A 22,451-nucleotide genomic window follows, 5' to 3' on the forward strand; every position below is an offset into this window, starting at 1 on the left:
AAGTTATTAAAAAAATTATTAAAAAAATTTATTGTCTTTTCTAAAACATAACCCATATAAAATAATTAGTTTTTAGTATTGAAAGATTATAATTTTCTTTTTTTCTTCTCTTATCTTTATGTTTTATATTAATTTAATAAAACTTATAAAGATATTCGTAAAATATTACTTTGATTTTAGTATTTGAAGTGGCAATAAAATAACAAATTAAGATATAAAAAAATGAATTTTCACAAGTAAGTTTTTCTTCTAATCTATAAGAATATATTTGACCAAGTCAAATGAAATTAAGAATTAGAACAACTAAATTGTAATAATTTTTTTTTTCAAATTAAAAAAATAATAATAAAATGTGACTTTTTCAAAAAAGAAGAAGAAGCAGAATAGCTATTTCTTTCACTTTCTCACAAACCCAACAGTTATTTACCTCTAATTTTAAGAGATAAAAATTCTTAATTTTTTTTATTAAATACAAATTTGTTATTAAAAAAAAAGGAAACTTTCTTGTGCAATTACGTGCATATATATTTTTGATTAATTACATATTTTTTATATCAATTACGCTACATGTTATTTGTTTTTTCATTTCAGAAAGGGTTTCTCATTCCATGTATTTTTCGGGTAAATAAGTAGACAAAAAAGTAAATAATTTATTTTTAAAATATAATAAGAAATTTACTTGAAGACTAAGCATAATTTTTAATAAACTTATAAAAAAATTGAAAAAAAAATTATGAAAATTAAAAAAAAATTCTTTTCTAATTCAATTTTTAAATATAATAAGGAATAAGATTTTTAATAGAAATATTTTTTAATGAAAAATTATTTACAGCTAATCTTTTTGATTAGATTGCAACTAATTTTAATGGTTAGACCGAGATTTCTCTCTCTCTACTATCTATTAACTTCTTAAGTTATAAAATATATTAAAAGAATTAGGATCTCACTGTAATAATTATTTTCAATCACATTGTTACTGACCAATTTCTAAAAAATGATCAAGGAAAGAAATTACAACGAGTAGAAATTACATAGTCAATCTCAATTTTTTGCGAAAAGTACTTTTAAGTTCATTTTTTTTTTATTTTCAGTTCTTATAATTTTTTAAATAAATTAATTTATTATTAGTTTAATAATTAGTTGATTTATATTTGAAGATCAGTCCTTGTAATTTTTCAAATTTTAATTTTGATCTAAAATTTTATTTTATTTATTCCCCAATTCATGCATGTGAGAGATGAGATGAAAATTTATTGATGGATCATATTGTAATGATAAAAAAAATTAATGTTGGTGTTAACAAGTTTCATTTGACGATAAGGGTTGTATTGAAATGTTTTTGTTGGGTTTCCGAAACACATATATGTTAAAACTTATTTACAATGGAGTCACACTTGAGTAATTATCTCATTTTAATTTTTGACTAGTGATTCTTACGTATAGGGGTGAACAAAAAAATCAAAAAACCGATTAAACCGAGAAAACCAGAAAAACCGAACCGAAAGAAAAAACTGATTAAATCGATAAAAATTTTGAAAAAACCAACCGGTTCGGTTCGGTTTCGGTTTTATAACTGAAAAACCGAATTGAACCGAAACCGAAAAAAAACCGAGCCAAAAACCCAAAAAAAACTCATTCTATGGCATGTTGTTTTCTGAAAATTAATTTTAAAAAATTATTTTTCAAACTTTTTTGTATTTGTTTGTCATTAGAAAAATTGATTAATGAAAAACATTTTTTGATCAACAAAAAACACTTTCCAATTAACAGAAAACACTTTCTAGTTAATGAAAAATACTTTCTGGTCAACGGAAACATTTTCTGGTCAACAAAAATATTTTTTAGTTAAAAAAAATTTAGCTTGGTTTTCAGGAAAGTGTTTTTCTTTTTAGCTGTGTTTGTTTTCCGGAAAGTGATTTTCGGGAAAACACTTTCTAAACTTTCTTGTGTTTGTTTTTCAGAAAGTGGTTTCTAGGAAATCACTTTCCAAATTTTCTTGTGTTTGTTTGCTGTTAGGAAAGCTGGTAAACGAAAAACACTTTTTAGTCAAAGAAAAATTTGGTTTGATTTTCAGGAAAGTGTTTTCCTGAAAAATTTGGGAGGAAAACACTTTCCGGAAGTTGTGAAAAATTTAGAAATGTTATTATTTGCTGATTATATCAAATTTGATCCTCAAACTTTTGATTGCTATATATATTTTGTTTTGAATATTTATTTTTCAATTTCATTTTTTAAAATTTAATTTTTATATTTACTTTGGTCCTCATTTTTATTTGCTTTTCTCCTATTATTTTTTTATTGAAATTTTTTTCTATCAAATTTGGTCCTCGTTCTTTTGATTGTTATTTATTTTATTTGAAATACTTTATGAAATGTTAATTATTATTATTTTAATTTCTTCATCTTTTTTTTAGATTTGATCTTTATTATTATTTATTTTATTTGAGATAATTTATGAAATTATTTTTTTTCAATTTCATTATTATTCAACTTTTTTATTTTTAATATTTATTCCTTGTTATTTTAATAAACTTGAGAAAAATAAAATATTAATAAATTATTTTCTAGTTCATTTTCTATAACATAACCAAACACTGGAAAGTGTTTTCCAGTTCATTTTCTATAACACTGCCAAACATCAAAAAATACTTTACTTTTCAGGAATTCATTTTCCCTGAAATTTACTTTCCCAGAATTCACTTTCCCCGGAATTCACTTTAAAAAAAAAATAACTTTTTTGCAAACAAACGGGGCCTATGTATTCAAATTTTTGTCAGTTCCATCTAACTAGGCTAAATTGCATTAAATTATATGCATTTACTGGAATAAATTTCAAAAATATTATTTTAAAAAACACAACAATATGCATTCGATGAAACTTTTAAAAATAAATTTTAAAAGTGTTTAAGAATTTTTAGAAAAACTCAAAATCCTTAATTAAATTGTGTAAGTAATTAAGAAAAATTGGTTTTTTTATTAAAAAATCAGAAAATGTCAAGGAAATAAAAAAATGAAATAACAAAGATATTGAAATTTAATATATATATATATATATAATAAAAAATATTAAATTTACCAACCATTAATTTATTTCAATAAATAATAAAAATTTGAAAATCCTCAAACAAAAATGGAAATTTTGCACTATTGAATTGTTTGCAAAGATAAGAAAGTTCATAAATTACAATTTTAAAAAATATATAAGAAATAAAAATTGAAATTTTTCAAAAATTCTACAAAAATGTTAATTTTTAAGAGATAAAATAATGTTCTTAAAAAACTTTGATATTTTTATTTATTAAACATTGTAAAAAACAATTACTCTCTGAAAATTCAAGAAGTGTTTTTATTTATTAAATATTTTTATTTTTTCAAAGATAATATTTTTTTTCTTGATTCTTTGGAAATATTTTAATATTGAGTGACATTGGAATTTTTTATTTTAAAAATTTAAATATTTTTAAAAAAATGTATAGTTTTTTAATTCTTCTAACATTTGTTTGATTATTATTTCTTAAAAATTTATATAAAAAAAATAATTTATAATCAATTTAATGTAATTAGATTGAACTAGCTAATATTTTGATCAGAGAGAGATTTATTTGCCAAGTTCGAATAAATACATCTGGGGGGATTTTCATAAATTTTATAATATTCAAACTGTAATTAGTGATCTCTAATTAGTTATTTAATGAGATTTATTTTATGAAAATAAACAGATATAAATAATAAAAAATATATAATAGATGAATATATTTTTATTATTTTTAATGGATCATGAAATTGTTTTTTTCTCTTCCACTCATGTATATCTTTTTACTATATATTTTTAATAGATGATAAAAACATAACATGCTTGGGCCTTTAAACAAAAAGCCCGGTGAAGCAGGTCTGAGGCAGGCCGCTCATATTGGCCTTCTAAAACTTTTCTCTCTCTCGCCACTGATTGCAACAAATGACGAGTTGCCTACTCTTCCTAGTTTCTAGCAACTGTAAGTTGATGAAAAGTCAGGTAAACAGTCTTTTACACCCAAAACATCAACTATAAAACATTGTTTAAACGTCTAAATATTTAAATAAACTCATTTATGTTTTAAAAAAAATCTAAAAAAATTAAAATAAAAAATTAATTTAAAACTCAAAATCTATCCAAATTAAATATATTTTCTTAAACAATTTAAAGATGAAATAAGAGCTTATTGAAATTATTTTTATTAAATAGAACTCATAAACACTAAAATTAATTATTTTACTGGTCAAAATGTTTACCAATCGATATTTTTTTCTTTCATTATTATTGAAATTAGCAACTTTCTTTCCCCTAACACAAACTAAAGAAAAAAAAAAAAGAGATAATGTTTTGGGTGAAAAATGAAATTTACAAAAAAAAAATAATGGGATGGGAAATGAGTATGGTGAAACTAGAAGGACCAAAATCAACTTTTTTGGTCAATTTTAAAGTGATCATCTAGTTCTTCTATGTTTTTCATTTACTGCAATAAAATACTACCTGGAAATTCTAGACGGACCCGAGTCAAGCAACGGAAGCAGCTGCTCATGTATCGTAATTGGACGCGTTTACCCATTTTACCCGTTTTTTCTGCCCTAGGCTATCAGCAGCAGCACCATGCCGACAGTTAGCGTGGGGAGAGATCGTTTGATCTCAGCCCTAGGAAAATCTTACTGTAAGCAATGGCTTCATTTCCCTCGCTTCTCTCTATTTTAATTGTTCGTTGATTGTATTGTACTGTATTGTAGCTCAAGAAGAGTTTGAGGATCTGTGCTTCAAGTTCGGCATCGAGCTCGACGATGTGGTGAGCCCTCCCTCCCTCCTCTAATTTTGTTTTGATTGATGATGTTTCGAATCCAAAGTCAATCTATCAATTTGACTCGATGATGATATCAGACAACTGAGAAAGCAATTATTAGAAAAGAGAGGCACTTGGATGAAGAAGATGGAGGAGTTGGTGATGATGATGGAGAAATCATCTACAAAATTGAAGTTCCTGCTAACAGGTAGGTTAGGTTTATCTATATTTATTTTTGTATAATATAAACAAGAAAAGATTGTGATAATATCCTTCTGTTTGATTTATTTATCCTCAGATATGATTTGCTCTGCCTTGAGGGGATTGCCCAAGCCCTCCGCGTTTTTAACGAGGAGCAGCAGACACCAACATATGCACTTGCCAGCATTCCCAAGGACTCAATGCTTAAGATGCATGTCAAACCACAAGTATGTTCTCTTTTATTTTCTTTTTCATAATAGCCACAAACATGCTTGGAGTAATTTTGGCATCTCATGGCCTGCTGCAGACATCCTCGATTCGTCCCTTTGTTGTTTGTGCTGTTCTGAGAGATATTACATTTGATGAAGCTAGTTACAACAGTTTCATTGATCTTCAAGATAAGCTTCATCAAAACATCTGTAGGTAGTATTAATATTCTTGTCTGAATGATCTTTTATTGTTTTTATCCCTCTCCCTCTTATAATACTCACATCCATTGTTTTCATATGTTTTAGGCGAAGAACCCTAGTTGCAATTGGGACTCATGACTTGGATACACTACAAGGCCCTTTCACGTATGAGGTGGGCTCAATATCTTTGGAATCATCTCTTTTCACATTCATCTTGTATTTTCAATAATGTGATGTAATACTACAAGTCTGGAAGAAGAGACCACACAACTCATTTGGCCTGTGCTATAATTATAGTATGTGCAGTAGACGCTTCTTGTAAGATGGGAATGCTTCAATACTTTTGCAATGATGTTTTTATTGTGTCCCGTTATATATGGATAAGTGGCCTTTGGATACTGTCTACTGCAACTTTTCATGTATTTTCTTTTTTCCTTCCCCCCTCGGACTAAATATTGGTCTTGTAGTATCTTTTCTCTTTATGGATACAATTGTTTGTTGCAAAGCACATTCATGTAGGTTTTGCATGTCTACTTAATAGGTTTTCTGACTTTCATTTGCTTCTTGAAAATCAGGATTGTTTTATGAGAACTGAAGGAATACATGCTAAATTATAACATGTTTTATGTGCCCATTTTTCAGGCTTTGCATCCCAAAAGCATTAATTTTGTGCCACTGAAACAGGTAACTTGTGCTATAATATTTATTTTGTGATTTGTATGTTTGAATATATTCCCATCTGTACTGCAATGGTGAGTTTTGGCCATGTCACAAGAAAATCAGTTTATACTAGGGGGACATGAACTATAAGCCTGTCCTTTTCTGCCCCTTTGCTTAGTTTTACAGGTCTTTTTCTGAATGTACTTGGCACCATTTAGTAGGATTGTGTTAGTTATGTCTTGTTTCTTGTATACTCTTGTTAAACATCTTAGTGTGCTTTCACACCAGTATTGTCAAAGGTGAAAAGCACTAAAAGGTGCCAAGCCTATAAAATGCCCAAGGTGCTAGGCATGCATCCGAATGAACCAAGGCGAAATGTTATAATTTTTTTTTAAAAAAATTATCATATTATATTATAAATCTAGAATATATATCTTCCCAATTAAGATTAGATCATTAGAAAATCAAAAGAAAATATAAAATACCATAACATAGTCATATAAAGTTATATTTTTCACCCTTGTAACAAAATAAAATAATTTAAAATAGTAAGTAGCCAAATAGATTTAAAAACAAAATTAAATATCATCATCATTATTCATTAATCTTCAAAAACATCTCTATCCATGCTTTCCTCTCCTTCACTTGAATCCTCCATATCCTCCATTTCATGATTATAATCAAAATCCTTATCTCTCAAAACTATTTTGCAAATGTTTAGAAAAAAATAAAGTATTAGCTGTACAAATGTGTTGTTCTTCGACTCCCACCGTTAAAAAAAGAAAGGTTGGTGTTTCTCTTCTAAGTGTACTTCATTGTCTGTTTGTTTCCCACTTTAATGATTTCTTTAATTTTTTTGTACCCTAATCTTTGTTTTTTACAGAAACAACCCTAAGTTGTTTCTTGTGGTAAATTTAAAAAATAGACAAATAGGTCAAAACATAAATCATTAAAAAAAATCCAATAGAAGAGGAATAATTTCAAGCAGGCACTAGCCTTAGTGCCTTGCAACCACTCACAAGGCACTCGCCAAGGTGACGACTCATTGAAATCCAACGCCTGAGGCTAATAAAGGTGTTGGGGCTTTGCCTCACCTAGAGCACCTAGGCGAGCACCTGCTGGCATCACTATTTCACACACAACGAATACCTGGATAGAATGTGCATGCTTTTGGAGTTAGAAATCTATCCAGACAGTCTTTCTGAACCTTATTTCACATTTCATAGGAGTTTCCTTGTGTTTCTTTTGGTGGCTAATTTTATTGCTGTCTTATTATCATCTGCTTTGTGCTTTACACTCTCAATGCCATAAACATTTATGACTGACTAATGGTGATTTCTTTGTCTTTGATTCTCGTAATTTAGGAGAAAAGCTTCAGAGCTGATGAACTGATGGAGTTTTACAAGGTGATTTGGAAATTATGGCGTCTTCATTTTGTTGCCCATTAGTGATTTTTTCAAGTTTTGATATGGCCTTTATATTGTTTGTTTTTCTAATCCTTGAACAACTGTGGTGTTGATGGTTCTAAGCCTATCCTTTGTGAATGATTTGCTTGTAATACGGAGGAGTTTGCGAATTAAATTGTATGCTAGGTACAAAAACTGCAATTATGCCTTTTGTCTTGCTATGGGTTCTAACAATATTTACTTGGCAGTCTGATATGAAGCTGAAGAAGTTCTTACATATAATTGAGAATTCTCCAGTGTTTCCTGTCATATATGATTCTAAAAGGTATGAGTAGGTTTCTCGATAAAATCAAATCGTTATGATTTTGTAGTCTCTTGCCTGTCAATCTATTGATTTGTTATTTAGTTTTAGTTCCTTTCATTGAATGACATCTTTTCTATAATTTGATTTAGTGTTCAGTTGCTTCATATACCCCTGTTAAGAGAGATTCCATCACCCTATGGAGGATGTGAATGCACAAGAGTTAGATTCCCCCTGCGCATCACTCAATTCTTTAGATTTCCCCTGCGCATCACCTAATTCTGGAATTAGGGTGCATCCGTAGTTTTCCTTTTCCAATTACTTGCTTTGGCTTCATCCTCGTGCATTATTTGCATCTCTATTTTAGTTTGTGTCCCATTTTATTTAATGATATCTTGTCAAGAGAGGGCACAAATTTGAGTCAGATACAGATGGGGCAGAAACCTTATGTTTTATTTGTATATATGAGGAGTTCAATGGAATTGATTTTTTGAAAAATGAGCAACCCAGCCTGGTCCAATTTTCTTAGGGGGGCAGGGCGAGGCAGATATCAGCAATTACAGTGACAATAGTCCTCTTTTTTTCATGTGGTTGTTTCTATGGGATATTTTAGGTTATTGACACATTTCATATGGTCATTCAGTATGAATGCCATGCTCTTTTATAGCCTACGGCATCTCTCTTTTGTGCTTTAAGAATTTCAAGTTACTGCCTGTATATATATGCATCTCATGTTTCTTTCTGCAGAACTGTTTTATCTCTACCGCCAATTATTAATGGTGCACATTCGGCTATCACTCTAAAGACTAAGAATGTTTTCATTGAATGCACAGCCACTGACCTGACAAAGGCAAATATTGTTTTGAACACAATGGTAAGAGACTGAAGGTCAGGTTTCTTTTTCATGGTAATTTTTAGATTTATGTACACATTTTCCTTGTTTTCTTAGGTAACAATCTTTTCAGCATATTGTCAAAGAAAATTTGAGGTGGAGCCAGTTGAAGTGTTATATTCTGATGGGAGGTCATTCATTTACCCTGATTTATCTGTCTATAACATGGAAGTTCCTCTTTCATATATTACCGGCTCAATTGGAGTCTCTTTGGGGGCAGAAAAGGTATTGTAATTCCTGTTGTTCCTACACTTGTTACTAATTTTGTGCACATATGTGCTTTCATTTAAATTTAAATGAAGTGCTGCTCCATTTGATGTCATCATTTTCATTGATTAAGTGATGTATCATAAGTATACCAATTCTGCTTTCAATCATATTAGGCTTTAATTTGAAAAGATAATTGATGGTGTCGAGTTTACTCAATTTCCTGAATCAAAGGACTTGTGTGGATTGTTCAAATGCACAAAGCTTTGAAATGGACAGCACATTAAGAAAGATCACGACTTTGATTTTCCTTCAATTTGTAATTTTGCTCAATGATACCTGGAAGTATACTTGCATCTGGCTTTACCAGAGAAAAAGAATTACTGATATGATCATGATTTATTGTACTTACAGTGTTTGATTTCAATGAGCAAGACTATAGTTTAACTTTGGATAGTTCAAGGAAATGCAAGTTGGTTCCTTGCATGTAAGTTGATAAATGATGATAGCCTGTTTAACTTTAGGTGATACTTTATGATGCAGAACCACCTGCCACTGAATTCTAGACTACTTATTTTAGGAAGAAGTTTAGGATTTTTTATTTTTGTTTTTTTAGTCTATAGTTAGTCCTATTCCTAGTCGGTTTTTGTTTTTTGGATTGGGTTTGGTTTTCCTATTTTCTAGTTGCTTTGATGCTAATAAATAGCGCCCTGGTTAGACATTCAAGATGGAGGGACAAAGATCGATTGATCAAAGAAATTGAGTGCTCAGAGAATTAGTTTTCTTGGATTGTGTTAATTTGCCATTCAGTTGATTCTCCATAACTTTGTTTACAAGTTATATTAGGAGGAGAATATTGTTGGGGCAGCAATAAGTCGTGGATTACATCTAGTTTGTTTGAGAGTCAGTGGACTTCTAGGATAGTCATCTAAAGTTGTTTTAGCCATTTAAAACAGAGTTCAACAAATGCTGTTGTTTAAGGTGTAATTTTATGTGTTATCAGCATCATGGAAAAGGAAAACAGATGTTGAGGTGGTGAAAATAATTGAATTTCTGATTAGTTTTAAATATTTATGTAAGTTATCTGAAAGCAGTTGAAATTTAAGAATTGTTAAGCTGTGTTCAATCACAGGCATAGATTTTGATGTTGATTGATTCTTGTATTCATTAACCATCCACTGTTGTCATCTACCTGGTAATTTTGGTTAGAATATTAAGGAACAATTTGTTTTTCCCGGATTATCATATCAAAATTGCTTCTGTCTTGAAGAAACCATCTCTTATCAGGGGATGTTGTGCAGTACATGCTTTCTGTCATTGGAAGTTCTTCACCTGATGGGTATATTAGCCCTCTGGCATGCTTTCTTCTAGGATTTTCTGTCAGCTATCTGTTTATCAATTATGGCATTGCTGACACTATTCCCTTGTATCTGTCCATGCAAGAAAGTCTGAGATAGCAATAGCACTTTTTTATTTTTTTTCTTTATCATTCAGGTTACTAGTTTATTAAATAGGATGCAATTGCGTGCTGAGCATTCTGTACTTGATGACAACAAATGCAATATCCATGTATCGGTACCTCCAACAAGAAGTGACATTCTTCACCCTTGTGATGTTATGGAGGTATGCAACAATGGTTACTATTATTTACTGTGTTTATAACATAGCCAATTTGCATACTTTTCTTTTTGCGAATGACAAGGCATCCACTGTCTTTTCAAGGACGTTGCAATTGCTTATGGGTACAATGACATTCCAAAGAGAAGGCTCCCATCAATGAAGCCACTTCCCTTGAATCAGCTTGAGGATCTTATCAGAGCAGAGGTACTAAAAGGAGATCTCTCTCTCTCTCTCTCTCTCTCTCTCTCCATGTTCTTGCTTTGCTAGCATTTTCCTATTGTGGTTTTTATTATTGTACTTTGATTTCTATGGGCTATTTTTTTTTTTCCCTGTAATTTCTAGGTTGCAATGAATGGGTTTACAGAGGTCTTAACATGGATTTTATGCTCTAATCGAGAGAATTTTTCCTTGTTAAATCGAGAAGATGATCGATCAAGTGCAGTGATTATTGGAAATCCCCGTTCCTCAGATTTTGAGGTTTGTGTTAAATTGTCTTTGGTGGTGCTCCAAGCCTACTTTATCTTCATGTTCTATTTTGATTTTGGTCGTTTCACTCTCTTTGAACTGGCTTTCCTTCACCTTTGTATAACTTTTTTACCTGATATGAACCTCTGCTTTTCCTTGTTTTATTGCTAAGATTTTTTAACCAACAACCAAATTATTATGAAGATAATTTGTGTATTGGAGTTTGGACTAGCGTCTGCATAGTAAAACCTTTGTATGTATGTATTCTCATATGATTGTGGAGTGCGGTTGATATCCTCTGGAAATATCATCCTTCAATTGGCATAATTTATAAGTCTAAAATGTACTTGCTTGTTTGTTTCAAATATTGTAAGACTTGGATATATTTTAAGGATATATATTCTTATGAAGATGTTAGACATTGCTGGAACTTCACATGATCAGTCATCCATTGTGAATCAGAAACTGGCTGCTTTTGTAGTATTTATGGTTAGGTGATAATGCATTATGAATCAGAAAGGGTTCTGGGATTGGGGTTGAGAGGTTTCCAAACAAGCATGCCTAAATGGGCAGAAAGTAATTGTCTGAATTGCTATTTTGGTTCCTATGTTTGTGGTCTAAATAATCTTTGCAGCTTTTGTATGCTACCTATTTTGGCATATCTATATATAATATCTTCACCTCTTTTTCAAATTTTAATTTCCTGTACATTTCTGTAGGCTGTCCGAACAAGCCTCATGCCTGGTGCTTTGAAAATTATTGGACATAACAAAGACCATCCTAAGCCAATCAAGGTACTTGTTTCTGGTTCTTGATAGTCCTTGTTATTAGAGGATTGTTTATTTCTTACACTATTTTGACGACTTGAATGCATAGATAATTCTACTAATCTCTGGAGAATGCTCAAATATCCATTAAGTATGATAGTGTTCTTGATACTACATGGCAATACTTTTTACCCTCATTGTTAGGGGGAAGTTCCTTTATCTAACCAAACAACCATCCAGTGTGCAATTTTTTTATGCATGTCCAAGGGTGGTTGGTTAATGCATTGAGTCCAGTTCATTGCAAAATAGAAGTTCATATTGCTATTTTTATGCACACATGTGCACATCCTCCCATTATGTTGTTGGTAGCTGCTGTATCAATGAGAATCAATAATCTTTTTTCAGGTGTCATAATTTGTTCCTGCTTTTCGCAGGATATATGTCTATATATGTGTGTGTGGATAACTTCTCATGTTTGAAATTGGCCAATAGATTTTTGAAGTGGGTGATGTAGCATTTTTGGACGAGAGTAAAGATGTTGGTGCAACTAACCGTCGCCATCTTGCAGCTCTGTATTGTGGCACTAACTCAGGATTTGAGGTATGGTTTGTATGTTGTTGAGCTTCATTTCCAATCTTGTATGGAATGGCTTCATTACAAGTTTTTGAACGGTTATTATCTAATACTTCATCAATTCATTGATTTTATTTCCTTTGTATTCTTTTTTTTTTGATATCTTGTCACCCATTAAAGATCTCTCAAGTTGATTTTCTTATTTGAAGGCATGGCTCTTGCCAAACAATATTCAAATTTGTATGCTTTTGTGCAGCAATTATCTAGCCTACCCTGTTTGTTTTTGCGTTTTAAAAGTGTTTTTGAAAAAAATTGATTTTATTTTTATTTTTTATTTGCTTTAATTTAATATTTTTTTGGTGTTTTTGGATCATTTTGATGCGCTGATGTAAAAAATGAATTTTACGTTTTCACATTTGTGAGTGAAAAGCAACTATAACTGCAACTATACTCTCAAACACGCTAGTGTGATTTCGGTGTATAAGTAGAGGGTCCAAAATCTAGTAATTGCTGGGAGACAAGTGTTTCTCTAGCTAGAATTAGGAAGCATAAAGTATCTTCTGCTTAGCAAATTTTAAATTTCTTGTTTATTTTTTTATTATTCAAGATGGTAACTGTGTTTTTATTCAGGAATCAAACTCTATTGGTGACATCAGGAATATTTCAAGCCCATAAATATGCTTATAATTTTCCAATTTCAGCTGCACAATTTAATGAATAAAGTTGCATCCTATTTCTCTAATTTCTTGCACAGCGTGTGGCTTTAATAAGTGCATTTTTTTCATAACACCACAAGCCAGCAGTTAGTAGTCCTTTCCCCTTTATCATTCAATTTTTACATCAAATCTGATGTCAATGTCTAAATTCATAAATCCAAAATCCTACAACCACGCTCCATGAAATTCATCTGAGGACTTTTCCTCTATTTTTCTGCATCCAGCAATTTTGTCTCTAAAATTCGTTAGCCACGCACAGAATTTATAAAGTCTAATAAGTTAAATGGATGACATTTTAAACCGTGTTTGCAGCTTATTCATTCCTTGTTGGACAGAATTATGGAAGTGCTGGGAGCCCCTTTTGTGCCAATCGGTGACAATATGGGGTACTACATACAGCGGTCAGATGTAAGTATTTCCTGTGCTGCCTATTGTTTTTGAGGTCATTCTAGCATTATTGGTTATGATAACCCTCATTTGGTATTTACTGAAGGCACCAGAATTTCTTCCCGGTAGACAAGCTAGCATCATTTACAAAGGGAAGCATATTGGTGATTTTGGTATTGTGCACCCCCAGGTATCTAGTGGTCTCTTGCTTAGAAGTTTTATTTATTAGCACCATGACACTTCATAACAATAGTCAGTAACAAAACATAGTCTCTTGTTGGTGTCAATGTGTTAAAATCTGGAATTTCTAGTAAACTTTATTGACCGCACCTTTCTTTATCCATGAAATTGATTATTCTATTCTTGAATTTTTACTGATTGCCATGTTTGACTCTTAACAAATTGTCATATACAGTTGCACAGTGCTCCAGAAGTGATTTTTAGTGAAAACAGTGACTTGTAATTTTTGTTGTCCGTACATTTGTAGAGAATATTTTATATAAATTGGTAGTCTTTTTGGTGCTGGCAGCCGCTGTTTATTAGGGTTGGGTGGTGTGAAAAGTATTGTTTTAGCACCGTAATCTATTTTGGAATTTAAGCTTTATTTTATGTCGACATCAGCACAATAAATGAAAAATGAATTTCACAACTTATTTTACAGAACAGATGGCCATTGGCTATGCGGAATAAGTTTGTCATAGAAAAGTGTTCCTTTCGCAAGTTACATTCAATTTCCTGCTAGTTTACTTATTCTATGACTCCTTTTGTATGGTTTAAACATCTTTCTGATTAGCAATAAATTACTCAGGTCTTGAACAACTTTGTCATTACGGATCCATGTTCCTTCTTGGAAATTGATATTGAGCATTTTTTGTAAGGTCTACGGTGACAACAAATGTAAGTAACGGTCCTTGTTTCAAGTATTCGTTTCCTGAAAGCTTCAAATTCTTTTGAGCAATGTTACACTTATCCACACTTGTGGGTGCCTGACATCTATGAGCTGGGCTTAGCGTTTGCCCACCAGGATCTGCAAATGCAGGCACACCAATTAGCTCGCTGGCCCCCTTAGTTTTTGTTATTTGTAAGTGATCCGTTATTTTTCCTCTTGAGCATGCAGGTCAGCTGGTGATCTGGTGCAGTGGCTTGAACCTTCTCTTGCCTGAGATGGTGATTACTGGCCTAAAATCTGAGCCTAAAATCGGGAGAGAAATTACTGGCCTAAACCTGCGAGTGCTTTGTTTTCTTAGATAGTTCGTTTTCTTAAGACAACGAGAGTGCTTTGTTTTCTTAGATAGTTCGTTTTCTTAAGACAACGAAACTATCGGTTTTGCTTATTTAGGCAATGAAACTATCGGTTCTGATTATTTAGGCAATTAAAACTCAGATTTTGATGTGAAATATCAATTGATGCTTTACTTAGCTAGGTCTTTGCGTTTCATGTTCTGATTTTTCTCAATATATGTGACTGGTATTTGTTAAAGAGAGATATAAAATCATTATCGGAGGTTGAGATGATTGAAGGTAGTGATGAACTTATATAAGTTTTAAGCTCATATGAGTTTTACGGGAGGGGTGCTTTAGAAAGTAATATAAAATTATTTTTGGAGCTTCACTAAAGAATTTAAATTTTTAGTTGAGACGATTGTTTGAAAATATTTATATTTTTTCATCCCAAACATTGCTTTTAGATAAGGGGATGTTTTAAAGTTTTTGTATTTCAAAGGGTTTTTAAATTGTTTTTCATCCATGAAAGCATTAAATTGATTTTTTTAATGTTTTAGATTTGAAAAAAATTAAAGAAAAACATTATTTTTAATTAAAAAATAGTTTTAAAAAATATTATGCACAACGATACCAAGAATACATTAAAGTTTAAAACGTTCATGTTTTTTTCTCTCATTTTGGAGTAAAAGATTCGGTGGAAAGGTATTTTTAAGTAATGTTACATAACTCATGAAGGTTGCTGGACTCGTAAGTAGTAAAAAACGACTGTGTTGGGTTCATGATAAGAAATTGCTGTTAGCTTAAGATGTCAGAAGTTATTTCCTTGTGTAAGAAATTATACATGGGAATGACAATGGTGCTTATAGGTTCAGTTTTTATTATATTTTTATTTTAATTATTATTCATAGTGAATGAAAATTAGATATTTATATTCAATTTATCATTTTTGGTTTTTTTAGTAGTGGTAGTTTTAGATTTATTTATTTTGTAAGGGCAAATCTTTGTCAAAGGAATGAACTTGAAGGTCATCAAGGCCCAAAACACAATCAGTTGGTTACCGCACAAACAAAGCTCACCTTGGGTGGGGGCGATCCTAGGATGGGTCTTATAATTATGGGTAGAACTAAAATATTTATAATGTTTCTTTTTTTATTTTTACCTCTATTTGGGGATTTTAATTCCACCCCAAGCTCGATGAATACTAATTCAAATTGACTTAAATGAGAATTTTAGGTAAAACTTTGAAAGTACAGCTTGGGTTCTGAGCTTTGAAATTTTATTTATGTCCATAAATTTGATAAAAATTACAATCCTATCATATTATATATATATATATATATATATATATATCAAATTTGGTGTTGTTCCCTTCCTCGGAATGATTGTCATCTTTTTTTGTTCTTTTATCAGTCTTTACAGTTTTTTTTTCACCAAAACATAGTTTATAGATATGTATTGTCATCCTTACTCCTCCTCCTCTTACCTAAACATATAAAGGAAAACTAGAATCAATATCATGCAAATGAATACAACTAATGAAAATTATGCAAGATGAAAAAAAATAAAATGAATTAAATAAACAAGTAGATGAGAAGAAGGGAAAAAAGAGAGGAGATAGTAGAATACCTTGAGTATAAGTGGTCAATCCTTGCATGTTTTTTTTTTCCTTTAATCATTGTATTTGCCATCCTTACTTCTACTCCTCTTCTAGTTTATTTTAAAAGATAAACTTACTCTCTCTTTGTACGCAATTAAAAGTGCTTTGGAAAGGATGTTTTCCTCTTCTTTGTTTTTTTCATTCTCTTTCCTTCTTTTTTTTTTGTCAATTTTGGAAGGTCTGGTCTATTTATAGGCAAAAATGCTTACCCCTTGTCACTAATAATTAGTTTTCCTGTTGAGTTAATTATGTTTTTGGTGTACAAACCTTTTAATTCTTTTTATTTAAATTTACTAAATTTTATTTTTGCTTTGTAAGTGTGCAAACTTTCAATTTTTTCTTACAATGTTTTTGTTAGATTCTGTCAAATGCATCTTGTCATGGTTGTAAAATTAACACGTCAGGATACTAGTAAATTACATTTTGTTTCTAATCAGGTGCCTCTCCTTTTTTCCCCATGCTTGAGCTTATATGCTTTCAAAAACTTTTCAATTGGTGTCTCTAAATTTCATTTTCCTATGGATATTGTTAGTTACTAGAGTAGGTCTGATTTGCCTATATGATAAATAAATCTGGTTGAAGTTATTAAAAAAATTATTAAAAAAGGTTATTGTCTTTTCTAAAACATAACCCATATAAAATAATTAGTTTTTAGTATTGAAAGATTATGATTTTTTTTTTCTTCTCTTATCTTTATTTTTTATATTAATTTAATAAATTTTATAAAGACATTTATTGTAAAATATTACTTTGATTTTAATATTTGAAATGACAATGAAATAACAAATTAAGAGATAAAAAACAAATTCTCACAAGTAAATTTTTCTTTCTAATTTATAAGAATATATTTGACCAAGTCAAATGAAATTAAGAATTAGAACAACTAAATTGTAATAATTTTTTTTTTCAAATTAAAAAAATAATAATAAAATGTGACTTTTTCAAAAAAGAAGAAGAAGCAGAATAGCTATTTCTTTCACTTTCTCACAAACCCAACAGTTATTTACCTCTAATTTTAAGAGATAAAAATTCTTAATTTTTTTTATTAAATACAAATTTGTTATAAAAAAAAAGGAAACTTTCTTGTGCAATTACGTGCATATATATTTTTGATTAATTACATATTTTTTATATCAATTACGCTACATGTTATTTGTTTTTTCATTTCAGAAAGGGTTTCTCATTCCATGTATTTTTCGGGTAAATAAGTAGACAAAAAAGTAAATAATTTATTTTTAAAATATAATAAGAAATTTACTTGAAGACTAAGCATAATTTTTAATAAACTTATAAAAAAATTGAAAAAAAAATTCTTTTCTAATTCAATTTTTAAATATAATAAGGAATAAGATTTTTAATAGAAATATTTTTTAATGAAAAATTATTTAGAGCTAATCTTTTTTATTAGATTGCAACTAATTTTAATGGTTAGACCGAGATTTCTCTCTCTCTACTATCTATTAACTTCTTAAGTTATAAAATATATTAAAAGAATTAGGATCTCACTGTAATAATTATTTTCAATCACATTGTTACTGACCAATTTCTAAAAAATGATCAAGGAAAGAAATTACAACGAGTAGAAATTACAGTGAATCTCAATTTTTTGCGAAAAGTACTTTTAAGTTCATTTTTTTTTTATTTTCAGTTCTTATAATTTTTTAAATAAATTAATTTATTATTAGTTTAATAATTAGTTGATTTATATTTGAAGATTAAATATAATATTTAACAATCTGTCATGATCCTTTAAATATTAAAAAAATCATAAGAGATTTGACCTGACCTCTCAATGACCTATTACTTAATGTAATTATTATTTATTCATTAATAATTTTTTATTTATATATCATAACATAGAGTGTGTTTACTTTATTAAATCATGTTTGTTCTCAATATTATAATCATTGATTATTTGAATAAAATCTGAAATTTTTTTCAAATCTCATCTTATTTTGCAAAATAATTTATAATTAATACCTTTTGAGAATAAATAAAATATTTTCTCTAATTCACCTAGGAAGATAAATCATCTTCGGATTACTTAAATACCTTTATATTCTTCATGTTATATATGATAATTATCTATTTATTACCCTTTATTAGAACAATATGTAAAAGGGTCAAAACATAACATTTATTATATAAGATAACATAATAATATCAAATATAAAGGTCACACAATTATTACTGGAACTTTTTTTTTATAAATACATGTGATTTCTCTACATGAAATTCCCATACAAGTTATTTCAGTGTACATATCATCTAACAAACACCTATATATTAATTATAGACATCCCGCATATCTTAGCTTATAAGAACAATTACTTTATTTTATAAAATAAAAAAATAATATAAAGTAGTTTGAATAACACTAATTAATGTTCAGTCTTAATAAAATATTTATTATGAATATTTTAAAAACAAGATTTTAATACAATAAAAATCTCATAATTATAATAATTTTATAAATTTTTTTTGCAAATTACTCTTGTTTTATGATTTTATTTTTATTTTAGATTTATTAATAAAATATTTGATTAATATTAAAAATAAATAAATAAATAAAATATATTTATGTAAATAAAGTTGGTACTATATACATCCAATCAATTAACTATAAAGGATATATACAAATAATTTTTTAACATTCATCTTAATTGAAAAAAAAATTTTAAGGTCAAGAGAGAATTGTTTACTAGTTTGATTGTGTGTTTTCGGGCTGGTTTTGAATTGATAAATTGATTATTTTTTTTATGTATTTAGATTTTTTCTTAATTAATAATAACAAAATCCAATCGTAGCATTCCAAAAACAGAGAATCCCTGTCTTGTCAGCTCGCGTGACACTCACACGCTCACAAATTCGCTAGCTACAGGGGATAAATAAAGCCCTAATCCAGACTGTGTCATTTGTACGATATAATTTCCCGCCTAGTCTCTCCCATTTCCCGCTCTCAAAACCCTAACCCACCCGCTATCAGAAGAAATGGGGCAGAAACAACAACCCACCTCCGATCCAATCTCCGAGCCTAAGAAACGCCGTCGTGTTGGCTTCTCCAATATCGGTTAGTCAATTTCCCATTAACTTTGCTCACTGTTTACCAACTCTTTCCAGTGATTTTTGCTTAATTTAGTGATATTTGTGTTGATCTTTGATGCAGATGTTGGAATCGAGGCCAATCAGTGCATCCTGATTTACCTGGGTACGTTATAATCAACTTTTAAGGTTTTTTTTGGGAATTTTATTCTACTTATAACCTGTTTGGCTGGTGTCACTGACTCGTTTTTGTTTACTGGGAAAATGTACGAGCAGAGATTCAATTTTCTTTTTGTTATATTAATTTTAGGAAAAGAATACAACTATTAAGAGTTTTTTCGTTCCTTTGTCCTTTCTCTCTATGGAAACTTCGGAAATAAGCCTTGTTCTTGCTCGAGCATTATCAAGTCATTATTAGAAATAGTATCAAGCAGAGAATTGGACAGGCTTTTGCTTGTTTGATAAATATAAGATTCATGACTTTGAGATGGCTGCATGCTTGAAGAGTTATTCTCGTGATGATTGGTTTTCTGTGTAGTTGCACTTATGGCACCCTCTGAAATTTCGGATTTAATTATTTATTATTTTTTATTCTTGTTTTGATTTTCATGTGTACTTGATGATTGGTATCTTAGTTTCTAGCAAGGAAGAAGTGGGTGCTTCACACAGTTTTCGTATTAGTCCAGTTGACTTGAATAGCTTTTTTGATGAGGATGGGAAAATCTACGGTTACAATGGGTTGAAGGTAATGCACATTTTCACTAGATTGCTGCTTACCAGGATTTTGCATGTTGAGGTTATTTGTGTTAACTATTTACCATCTGCACACACTCAAGTTTCAATACAAGATTATTTCTCTATGCTACCATGTTTTGTTCTCCAATTTTGTTCAATATCTTTGTATACAGATAACCATCTGGGTTAGCAGCGTATCATTCCATGCATTTGCTGATATTAAGTTTCAGAGCACATCTGATGTGAGTAATGACATTCCTGTTATTCAATATATCGAGTAACTTGTGTTATCAATCAGTTTAGTTTTTGAGGGTTGTTCTAGCTTTATCTTCTTAAATGGAATTTTACTGAGTGCTGTGATTGTATGTTGTTAGGGGGGGAAAGGTATCACGGATCTCAAATCATCTCTTCAGGTATATGATGACTGCAATGCTACTGCTTTTCTTCATTTCTTATGTCATTGGGGCCTGCTGATTGGTTTGTTGTTACCCACAGAGAATTTTCGCCGATACTCTTGTTGACAACAAAGATGACTTCCTTCAGACATTTTCAACAGAGAGCCATTTTGTTAGGTGCTTTGTTATGGTTATGTTGTGCACATCTAACTCAAGCTTTTATTTAGTCCATGCACTGCTGTTAGATTTATGATTTCTATATTTTAAATGTTTGCAGATCCATTATCTCAGATGGAGAGATACTGCAACACAAAAACTCCAATGGACATGTTGATTCTAATAGTCATTTAGGGACAGCTGCTTCAGATGTTGAGGTACTTGATTTCATATTCAGCTATTAAAGTTTTGTTTATGGTTTGAGTGGCTTGTCTGGAATCTCTTATGTTGAGTGGGGGAATGCAGCAAAACCCTAAACTTCAGTCTTGGGTAATGTATTGGGGAACTAGGTATTTAATAGAGTTTGATTTGGATAATATCTGTGAATAATTGCAATTTGATTTTAGAGAATTATGAAATGAAAAGTGGCTGGAACATTATGATGCTTGTTTGGTTTTAGATCTGATTTGAGGTAGATTGTGTGCACAATTCAGAAAGAATGGGAAGGATGTAGATCAGGGGAGATTAAACAAAGGAGAGAACCTTAGGCATTATGTCTCATTAATCCATCCCTGCTACCATGTGCTCTAAATGCAGTACGGGTTGGCACTCTCAAGGCAGAGTTCTGGTATACAATCATAAGTCCTGAAATTGTTGTAGTTCCCAGATTTTTCATGTCTTTGAAATCTATATTAAAAGCACAGTGCTTTTATGACAAGCAGACAAGAGATATATAAAAGATTTATTATCAGTCCAAAAAGAAAAGGTCCTTTGTTTTCACTACCTTTGTCTCTGTTCTATTTATTTGGCGGGGAAAGAGGGTGTTATGGGGCTGGATGCTGACACTGGAATAAACAGTTTCTGGTTCTTCTGTTATCATCTTTTTTCCTAGTGTATTTTGTAGAGGTTTGCTTGAAAGAGATGGCCCTGGTTACTGTTCTTTCCTACTCTGTCAGGTTGTTCGCATGGTTATAGGAAATACAGCTGCTGGACACCTATACAGTCGCCTGGTTCCTCTTGTTCTTCTTCTTATCGATGGTAATTCTTTACTGGGATTGGTCTGTCAAGGAATATGCTATTTTTATTGTTTCCTTCCTTGCTGTCCAGGTGTTTGATTCTGAAAAGTTGTATTTTCCGACTCAGGTAGCAATCCCATTGATGTTGATGATCCAGGATGGGAATTGTATGTTCTAATTCAGAAGAAAAGTGATGAACATGGGGATACTCAACATAAACTGTTGGGTTTTACTGCAGTGTATCGTTTTTATCATTACCCTGACAGCACACGTTTGAGGCTCAGTCAGGTTCATTTTCTTTTATTTTAATTCTTCAGTGGGGGAGCTGGTAAATACACTTCATGGACTTTCTATAGTAAATTGATGAGATATTCTATTGATGGCAGATATTGGTGTTGCCTCCGTACCAACACAAGGGTTATGGTGGTCACCTTGTTGAAGTACTCAGCAATGTTGCCATACTGGAAGATGTTTATGACTTGACAGTTGAAGAACCATTAGATTACTTTCAACACGTGCGCACCTCTGTTGACATAAAACGTCTCCTTCTCTTTGCCCCAATCCAAGATGCAGTTAATTCAACTGTTTTGTATCTAAAACAAGGAAAACTGTCAAAGAAAACCCATGTGCCTTGTTTTAACCCACCTGCAAGTGCAGTTGAAGATGTTAGGAAAACCTTGAAAATCAATAGGAAACAGTTTCTTCAGTGTTGGGAAGTTCTAATTTATCTAGGTCTTGATCCTGTTGACAAGTACATGGAGGATTTTGTGGCGATCATCTCAAGTCGTGTGAAGGCTGATGTCTTAGGGAAAG

General features: G+C 30.6%; 2 protein-coding genes across 3 annotated transcripts in view; both read left to right on the top strand.

Moving 5' to 3' along the window:
• The first annotated feature begins 4,505 nt into the window (after positions 1 to 4,505).
• On the top strand, positions 4,506 to 14,811 carry LOC105141515 (probable phenylalanine--tRNA ligase beta subunit). Of its 2 annotated transcripts, XM_011048748.1 has the most exons (21): positions 4,506 to 4,685; positions 4,759 to 4,814; positions 4,907 to 5,016; positions 5,107 to 5,236; positions 5,317 to 5,432; positions 5,525 to 5,591; positions 6,062 to 6,103; positions 7,444 to 7,485; positions 7,734 to 7,810; positions 8,534 to 8,660; positions 8,736 to 8,903; positions 10,380 to 10,508; positions 10,608 to 10,709; positions 10,848 to 10,982; positions 11,690 to 11,764; positions 12,230 to 12,337; positions 13,339 to 13,434; positions 13,520 to 13,603; positions 14,222 to 14,310; positions 14,531 to 14,660; positions 14,705 to 14,811. In XM_011048748.1, the coding sequence occupies exons 1-19, from the start codon at positions 4,628 to 4,630 to the stop codon at positions 14,288 to 14,290; spliced, it is 1,791 nt and encodes a 596-aa protein (XP_011047050.1). In that variant the 5' UTR covers positions 4,506 to 4,627; the 3' UTR covers positions 14,291 to 14,310; positions 14,531 to 14,660; positions 14,705 to 14,811. The 2 variants fall into 2 exon arrangements, with proteins under 2 accessions (XP_011047050.1, XP_011047052.1); XM_011048750.1 differs by lacking the exon at positions 14,705 to 14,811 and having other exon boundaries at positions 13,362 to 13,434; positions 14,531 to 14,593.
• A 4,338-nt stretch (positions 14,812 to 19,149) lies between these two features.
• Positions 19,150 to 22,451, top strand: part of HAG2 (histone acetyltransferase of the GNAT family 2) — a 3,772-nt gene continuing 470 nt past the window's right edge. Inside the window, exons 1-10 of the mRNA XM_011048752.1 lie at positions 19,150 to 19,364; positions 19,461 to 19,502; positions 19,972 to 20,081; positions 20,245 to 20,313; positions 20,446 to 20,484; positions 20,567 to 20,643; positions 20,744 to 20,840; positions 21,579 to 21,660; positions 21,766 to 21,926; positions 22,025 to 22,445. Of these exons, the coding sequence (XP_011047054.1) occupies positions 19,286 to 19,364; positions 19,461 to 19,502; positions 19,972 to 20,081; positions 20,245 to 20,313; positions 20,446 to 20,484; positions 20,567 to 20,643; positions 20,744 to 20,840; positions 21,579 to 21,660; positions 21,766 to 21,926; positions 22,025 to 22,445 (1,177 nt within the window). The 5' untranslated portion in view covers positions 19,150 to 19,285. The remainder of the gene's footprint in view (positions 19,365 to 19,460; positions 19,503 to 19,971; positions 20,082 to 20,244; positions 20,314 to 20,445; positions 20,485 to 20,566; positions 20,644 to 20,743; positions 20,841 to 21,578; positions 21,661 to 21,765; positions 21,927 to 22,024; positions 22,446 to 22,451) is intronic.

Source organism: Populus euphratica, unplaced genomic scaffold, assembly GCF_000495115.2.
Source record: "Populus euphratica unplaced genomic scaffold, PopEup_1.0 scaffold206.1, whole genome shotgun sequence".
NCBI classification, from domain to species: Eukaryota; Viridiplantae; Streptophyta; class Magnoliopsida; order Malpighiales; family Salicaceae; genus Populus; species Populus euphratica.

What these genes read in the sequence shown, in the direction of transcription:
- LOC105141515 (XM_011048748.1), top strand. Translation starts at nt 4,628, where the DNA reads ATGCCGACAGTTAGCGTGGGGAGAGATCGTTTGATCTCAGCCCTAGGA. An exon ending in ATTTTGTGCCACTGAAACAG is followed by an intron (nt 6,104 to 7,443) that starts GTAACTTGTGCT and finishes CTCGTAATTTAG; the next exon opens with GAGAAAAGCTTCAGAGCTGA. An exon ending in AACTGATGGAGTTTTACAAG is followed by an intron (nt 7,486 to 7,733) that starts GTGATTTGGAAA and finishes TTTACTTGGCAG; the next exon opens with TCTGATATGAAGCTGAAGAA.